At 42.1% G+C, this 8441-nt stretch overlaps 1 protein-coding gene across 1 annotated transcript; it reads left to right on the top strand.

Annotated features, from left to right (window-relative positions):
- Positions 1–303: 303 nt before the first annotated feature.
- LOC141242298 (dynein axonemal heavy chain 12-like) lies at positions 304–1862 on the top strand. The gene is made up of 4 exons (XM_073668846.1): positions 304–339; positions 532–720; positions 811–930; positions 1521–1862. The coding sequence occupies exons 1-4, from the start codon at positions 304–306 to the stop codon at positions 1860–1862; spliced, it is 687 nt and encodes a 228-aa protein (XP_073524947.1).
- Positions 1863–8441: the final 6579 nt, after the last annotated feature.

Consider the following 8441-nt stretch of genomic DNA (forward strand, 5'->3'; position numbering starts at 1 on the left):
GGATGGGGGATATATATACCAGGATGGGGCCAGAACATGGGACATATATACCAGGAAGGAGCCCAATATGGGGGATATTACTACATAATGGGGTAGGAGGTGCAACACGCATGTCCTTATAGGATTTAGAACACTATAAGGGCCCATACATCTGACCAACATGCAGTGGGTCCAAATCTTGCAATGGGGGCCCATCGGACTCTAGTTACGCCACTGACAGTCATCTCTACATTCACTTTAGTCGCTATAATTAAAGGGATTGTCAGTCCCTTTCATTCTGGTGCTACTACAACAATCATCTAAATGGTGAGGATCCAGTTCCTGACACCAGCACTGAATGTAGGGAAAATGTAATGTTACATAGACATCCATTTATTTGAGTAGAAGCTATGTAATCTATGGATGATGGAAACGTCAGGACACTTGGAAACGACTTTGTAGACTGTTTTTTCATCCACACAGCGAGATAATTAGATAACTGGATGAGCTTGTGTCTTAGGGCAACCCTACTTCGTATATCTCTCTCTCCAGCCCGCCACTGTTAGCCGCTGCGGTATGATTTATCTGGAACCCCAACAACTGGGCTGGGCGCCCCTGGTGAGGTCCTGGCTCAGCACCCTTCCCGATGCACTGAAGACTAAGGACCACCTCGCTCTTCTAGAGGAACTCTTTAAGTGGCTCGTCCAACCTTCCCTTCGATTCCTCCGAAAGCAGTGCAAGGTGGGCGTAATGTGTCCTCTCAATTGTAGGAGCATTGCGCAAGTTTGTAGTCTAGATTTACCCTCAGTGTCCTAATGTCTTTCCTCCTAGGATCTGGTGACAACCAGCAATGGCAATGTGGTAATATCACTCACACCATTATTGGAGATGCTGATTTTTGATGTGGTGAGAGAGGATCTGAATAATAAGAACATTCGTATCTGGATCATGGTAAGTGGAAGATCTGCCGATCCCATACACAGTGTGGCTGATCCATCTGCAGGTATAGACAGTGCTTTCCTATGGTCCTGGAAAACAGGGGAAATAATTCCAAGTGGAGAGAAATTGTGAAAATATAACAATTCTGACATTATTTTTTGGGAATTGTTTTTACGGTGTACATTGTGTGGTAAAAATTACTTAGCAATATGATTCATTCATCAGTACGATTACACCGATACCAAACATGTCCAGTTTTTTTATTAGATTGGTAGTGAAAAAAAAAATTAGACGTTTGGGGAAAAAACATTTTTTGTAACTTTTCTCTGTATTTATTAGCCCCCTTAGGGAACTTAAAGCTGCGATCGTCTGATCGCTTGTGCTATATACAGCAATGTTACACCATTGCTGCATATAGGAAAAATCACGGTCTCCTTTGAAGCTCGGCCATGTCATCCGCGATTGTTAGAGGCAGGTTCCTGACGTCTACTGAGAATTGCATGTCAATAGCACCTTTAGAAATATATTTACTTAGAAAATTGGTGACGTGTTCAATACTTATTTCGCCCGCTGTATATTATATCCCTTTTCTTCTCTTTTAGGCCAGTTTTGCTTTCTCCCTGGTTTGGTCCATTGGCGGCTGTTGTGACACCGACAGCCGAGTGAAGTTTGATGCTTTTTTCAAAGAAATTGTCACAGGAAAGATCGATCAGAGCCCTTTCCTGTCCTCCGTGGGGAAATGGGAATGTCCTTTGGACGATAAAGGCCAGGTCTATGACTACATGTACGAGGTAAAGGGATTTCTTGGAACCAGATTCATTGAAATCAAGCCTAATGCTCAGCAACTTATAACTGGCCTTTGGGTTATTATCTTAGGTCTCTTAGGACATGTTCACACTGTGTTTATGCCATACATCTATGACTTTGCCAGAGGTTCTGATTGAATCCCCGAAAAACTGAATTCAGAAGGAGACATAGAGTCCAATGACCAAAGTGGATTCTGTCAGATCCCCGGCAGAGTAATAGACATGCTGCATAAACGCAGTGTGAACAGGACCTAAATGTCAAACTTATGTAATGTGTCAGTGCTCTCTTATCCCTACATCAAATGTGTCCGAATATGGTTTATCAACGTTGTAACTACTTTTTTTTTTAAATTTGAAGTTAACCACTTCACACCAGAGCCTGTTTTTGCCTTCGTGACCACGCCAATTTTTTCAACTCTGACCACTGTCACTTTATGAGGTAATTACTCTGGAACACTTCAACGGATTTCCCTGATTCGGAGAATGTTTTTTCGTGACATATTGTACTTCATGATAGTGGTAAAATTTCTTCGATATCATTTGCGTTTATTTGTGAAAAAAATCGGAAATTTGGCGAAAATTTTGCAATTTTCAAGCTTTGAATTTTCATGCCCTTAAATCAGAGAGATATGTCACACAAAATAGTTAATAAATAACATTTCCCACATGTCTACTTTACATCAGCACAATTTTGGAACCAAAATTTTTTTTTGTTAGGGAGCTATAAGGGCTAAAAGTTGACCAACGATTTCTCATTTTTCCAACAAAATTTACAAAAACATTTTTTTAGGGACCACATCACATTTGAAGTGACTTTGAGGGGTCTTTATGACAGAAAATACCCAAAAGTGACACCATTCTAAAAACTGCACCCCTCAAGGTGCTCAAAACCACATTCAAAAACTTTATTAACCCTTCAGGTGCTTCACAGGAATTTTTGGAATGTGGAAGAAAAAAATTAACATTTAACTTTTTTCACAAAAATGTTACTTTAGACCCAATTTTTTTTATTTTTGCAGGGGTAACAGGAAAAAATGAACCCCAAATTTTTTTGTGCAATTTCTCTTGAGCGCGCTGATACCCCATATGCGAGGAAAAACCACTGTTTGGGCGCACGGCGGGGTTCGGAAGGGAAGGAGCGCCATTAGACTTTGAATGTAAAATTTGCTTGAATAATTAGCGGACGCCATGTTGCATTTTGGGAGCCCCTGATGTGCCTAAACAGTGGAAACTGCACGCAAGTGACACCATTTTGGAAACTAGACCCCTTAGGGAACTTATCTAGATGTGTGGTGAGCACCTTGCACCCCCAGGTGCTTCACAGAAGTTTATAATATTGAGCCGTAAAAATAAAATGTTCACATTTTTCCCACAAAAAATGTTTTTCATCCCCTAATTTTACATTATCATAAGGGTAATAGAATAAATTGCACCATGAAATTTGCTGTGCAATTTCTCCTGAGTATGCCGATACCCCATATGTGGGGGAAAACCACTATTTGGGCGCACGGCAGGGCTCGGAAGGGAAGGAGCGCCATTTGACTTTTTGAATGTAAAATTTGTTTGAATAATTTGCGGACGCCATGTCGCGTTTGGAGAGCCCCTGATGTGCCTAAACAGTGGAAACCCCCCACAAGTGACACCATTTTGTAACCTAGACCCCATAGGGAACTTATCTAGATGTGTGGTGAGCACATTGGGAGACATAATAAACAAATCAGTAGCAGGTGAAGAATTGGTTTTATTTATTTATTACGCCGTTCCTCATGCGGTATAAGTGATGAGATTACTTTATTCTTTGGGTCGGTGCGATTACAGAGATACCAGATTCATATCGGGTTTTTATGATTGACAGCTGTCACACACTAAAAGACGCTTTTTTTTTGTAAAATCTAGTTTTTGCATAGCCATATTTTGAGAGCTATAATTTTTCCATATTTCGGCCGACAGAGTCATGTGACGGCTTGTTTTTTGCGGGACGAGTTGACATTTTTATTGGTATCATTTTTGGGTACGTGACATTTTTTGATCGCTTTCTATTCCGTTTTTTGGGAGGTAAAATTAACAAAAACCAACAATTCAGGAATTGTTTTTTGAGGTTTTTTTTATGCCGTTCTGCGTGTGGTAAAAGTGATGAGGCAGCATTATTCTTCGGGTCAGTACATTTACAGCGATACTACACTTACTGTATATTTTTTTTATGTTTTGGCGCATTTACACAATAAAACAGTTTTATAGAAAAAATATTTTTTTTCCATAGCTTTATTCTGAGAGCTATAACTTTTTTATTTTTCGGCTGATGGAGCTCTATGGCGGCTTGTTTTTCGCGGAACAAGATGTCGTTTTCAGTGGTACCATGTTTATTTCCATTTTGCTTTTTGATCGCATTTTTTTCCACTTTTTGTTTGGCGATATGAGGAAAAAGCATAGTTTTTTGCTCCGTTTTTTATTTATTTTTATTACGGTGTGCACAGAAGGAGTTAATTAGTGTGACAGTTTTATAGCTCGGGTTGTTTCGGATGCGGCGATACCAAATATGTGTACTTTTTTTGTTTTTGCATAAATATACGGATTTATTGGTTTAATATTTTATTTATTTATTTTTATTTATTTTGTGATTTTTTTTTTTAGTAGTTTGAAAACATTTTTTTTACTTTTTTTTTACATTTTTACTTAGTCCCTGTATGGAACAGTAATTTTTATTTTTCTGATCACTGATCTCATGTAATGTAATAGACATATATTACATTACATGAGATCTTTGCTGACTGTTTCACAGTCAGTGTCTCCTGCCAGGCTTCAGCTGCAGGCTGAGCCAGGCAGGACACCATATACGGCAGAGCAGGAGGCGGTCATGTGACCTCCAGCTGCCATAGCAGCGCCAGGTCCTGGAAGGTATCAGGGGTCGTCGGAGAGGTAAGTAAGACGACCCCCTCTCCTCTGTCCATCTTCTATATGCCGCGATCACTATAGATCGCGGCATATAGAACATAGCAAAGGGTTAACATCACTGGGACCTGATCCAACAGGTCCCGATGATGTTCCCTGTCAGAGCTATCGCTCTGCACTGCACCCGCAGCGCTTGCAGGACCCTCGGTGTCCTGAGCGCTGCGGGACCACCCACCGTTTTTAAGCGTCCGCGCTGCACAGAGCCCAGGCAGCGCGGATGTTTATCTACAGTGAGCGGTCGGGAAGCGGTTAAATAAAAAAAAAAGTTTTCACAAAGTAAAATAGAGAGTTACCTTTTTATTATCATCTAGGACTGTGTTCATACTTTCTATCCCTAGCGTATCAATAGGTCCATCAAAGATAACCCATTTTCTTTCCGGGGTCTCAGATAACGCAAACTCCCGGAAAGTATTAGCGACTATCCCATTGGTCCACAGCAAATGAAGAGAGGCATCAATAAAATTGCTCTTCCCATAAAATCCAATACAATCCCACAATTGAACGGATTATTAAAGGGAATGCCTGGGATTATGATATTGATGATACACATGTATTGACTACACGTGGCCCCTATTGAAGTGAACGTGCCGGCACCGGGAGAGACCGCAAGTAAGTGATTTGCATATATGCGGTCACATGCCAACTAGAAGTGCGTGACCTCACTCAAAGCTAGTGTATTGAGTGAGGCCAGACATAGTCTAGTCAGAATGTGGCTGGAAGTATGCAAATTTATGCTAATTTCTGGCATAAATAATACAATTTGTTGCTTCCATGTCTGATGGGGAAAATAAAACAGTTTCCAATTTTTGTGCAAACAGGGAGTAAGTCAGAATAAAATGATTGCCCGGCAATGTATGGCTGGGGTCTATGTCTCTGAAGGAACCCCTTCTACCATGTCCATAAGCCATAAAAGGGGAGATTTTCCCATTTTCAGCAAAGATATTAGTATTATAAACAATAATTCCAATCATAGACGAACCTCATGTGACACTGGATCAAACTGCCCGAACAGCTGCCCCATGGTGATGGCTTTAGGGTTCACTGTCCGGTAAATCACTTTTTCTTCTTCGCACCCTCGCTCATTCATAAGAGACAGCGTATCAGCGAGGACGTGGAGGACCTTCGTTTTTCCAGAGAACGGCTCTCCAACCAACATAAAACTGTACGGGATAAACAAAATGCAGCATGGTCCATTGTATAAAATGGAAACAGCGAAGAATAAATCCCCCGTCCCATGGACTTCTGTAGTTACAGCTTACCCGTGTCTGACAATCATCATCTCATACGTCTGGATCATGTTCTCCAGGAAGACCTTCTCGGGCTGGATGTTGTGTCCAGCACAGCTCTCCTGTGCGCATTCCAGTAAATCCTGAGCAAAAGGAAGGTAAAATATTTCATCAGTCTGTTTACAGTGGATCCAATTAGAGATGGGAGAATACATTTTCAGGACACAGATCAGTATTCTGTGGCCGCTGGAACGGGACCCCTGAGAGCCGCCTCTTAGCTGCCGGCATCCCCGGCTCCTCTTCTGATTATATGGCCTGGTGTACATCATGCTGCAACCATAACGTCATGCCAGGCCGGCTAATCTGAAGAAGAGCCAGGGGGCAGGAAGAAATAAGGTGGCTCTCAGGGGTCTCATTCAGTGCCCACCACTGACCTGATGTCACGCACAGTGTAGGAAAGACAAAGTGCGACACAAAGGGGTGAGGGGAAGGGAGTCCAGACACTAGGGAAAGGGGGAAATGGAGACCTCCTAGGCTGATCTGCAATCACCCTGTCTCCCCTACCGACTCTATATTGGTTCCTCACCAATTGCCGCACAGGAACCTATCTCTTTATTTCCTTAGCGCTAGGCCCTGGATAGGGAAGGGGGGGTGAGCACTAGTCGATCCCCACTGACAACCAAAGACAGCAAGGGGAGACAGACACAGGGGAAGTAGCTTAGCTTGAGTCGACTTCAGAGAGATGGCACACACATCCTCTTAGCACCAGAGAGGAAGTAAGAACTACACTTGCTCCAAGCCTTCACAAGGGGTCATGTGAATATCACTGGCACCTCTGTGTAGCAACCAGGAAGTATTTAAACACCCAGGCCTGATTGTCAGTTAGAACAGGAGGGAGATAGCCGCTGGGTCCTACAGTGAGACCGCTAAGAAGATGTCTGTAATGCCAAACGAAGGGATCTCCTGCAACCAACTGCAGGGCGACTGTCTGTCACATCTGACGCACCCATGACACCTGGCCATTGGATCAGTCTCCTGCGAATCGATTCATTCATCTAAAAAAAAAATTCTCCATAACCTACAACTAAACTAGTGATAAATCACTCACAGATGTTTTAACTATTTTTTTTCTACATCAGATCATCCTGCATTGGAGGTATAAGTGAGCCCCCTTACCTCTGGTGCCCCTGTGCAGCTGCCCAGGTTGCACTAATGGGACCGGACGATGAGTGACAAGGTCATGTAACCCAATTCCAAAGCAGTGGATCAGGATCGGGTGATTTCAATGGGATTGGTCTACCATCTACTGTGTATGGGGGCCTCATGACAGATTATGTTGGGGGACATAAAAATTGGGGGGTTGGAATTTAATCACCCAATCCTTACTTTCTGACCCTGAAATTAGCAGCTGCCATAAGATTCTGGCAGCGACTCTGTCATAGAGAAAACAGGAGCAAGCATTCCTGAATATGGGGGAGCCGGGAAAGATAACTGTCATCCAAATGATAGCTGACCAGCTATATAGGACCTATCACTTGCCATTAATATGCAATTTTATTACCTGGTGTAAATGCCGCTGTTCTCCTGAATCCGGTGTTGTTTTTCTTTTGCTCCTGCGCCTCTCCATTCCTGAGATATAGCCTCTTTATATAAATCTAGTTCATAATTTTTAATAGCCAAGTGGGCGTGGTCATCAAGTCCTCTCTGTGGGAGTCTTCAGGAAGGCCTTGCCCAGTTGGCTTAAAGGGCTAGAGGAGAGTGACAGATGTCAGGAACGGAGAGGAGCAGGAAGAAAAGAAAAACAATGCCGGAGTCAGGAGAACAGCGGCATTTACAGATTTATGGCGAGGGACAAGTCCTCTTTAAGTCTTGGAAAACCCCTTTAAGACACTATTATATTTTAATACCTTATAGTCGGCTTTCGGAAGTTGAATGCCAGGGAACAGGTCACTGGTAATCCCATTGAACAGAGGAATATCATGAGACAAAAATTTGGGTTCGTTTACATCCTTAATTGACCGCAAGAGCTAAATAGAATGAAAAAGGATTAAATGATAAAATAATTCATATACAATATGACATGAAACAATATTAAAAGTGAGGAACCCCATTACAAAGGAGCCGTCAGTTCTTGTGGTATGTCTGTATTAGTAAAGAATAGTATTCTCCAAAAAATAAGTATGAAACCTCTTTTCCTAAAACTCTACATTGTATCGTCCCTCTGTTATACCTCCTGGAAATGTATGTGTAAATGATATATAATGTATATATAATCTATATAGGGGACAACCCTATACAATCTGACTGTGCCCAAACAGTGGTGACATTGTCAGACTGTGTAGGGGACTCGTTATTGACAGATTTCAATTAATTCCTACATTTCCAGGAATGATAAAAGAGGAATGGAACGCTGCTGAGTTGCACTAAAATATGCTGCAGAATTGTTTTTCCATAGGGAATACATGTGGCCTCTGTGTTGCACTGTTAATTGCCGGCTGCAGAATGAGTTAAGTGAGATACTGTCAGTGAACTCGTTTTTGCT

The sequence above is a fragment of the Phyllobates terribilis genome, unplaced genomic scaffold (assembly GCF_046119375.1).
Source record: "Phyllobates terribilis strain yellow unplaced genomic scaffold, ASM4611937v1 Scaffold_1039__1_contigs__length_458448, whole genome shotgun sequence".
NCBI classification, from domain to species: Eukaryota; Metazoa; Chordata; class Amphibia; order Anura; family Dendrobatidae; genus Phyllobates; species Phyllobates terribilis.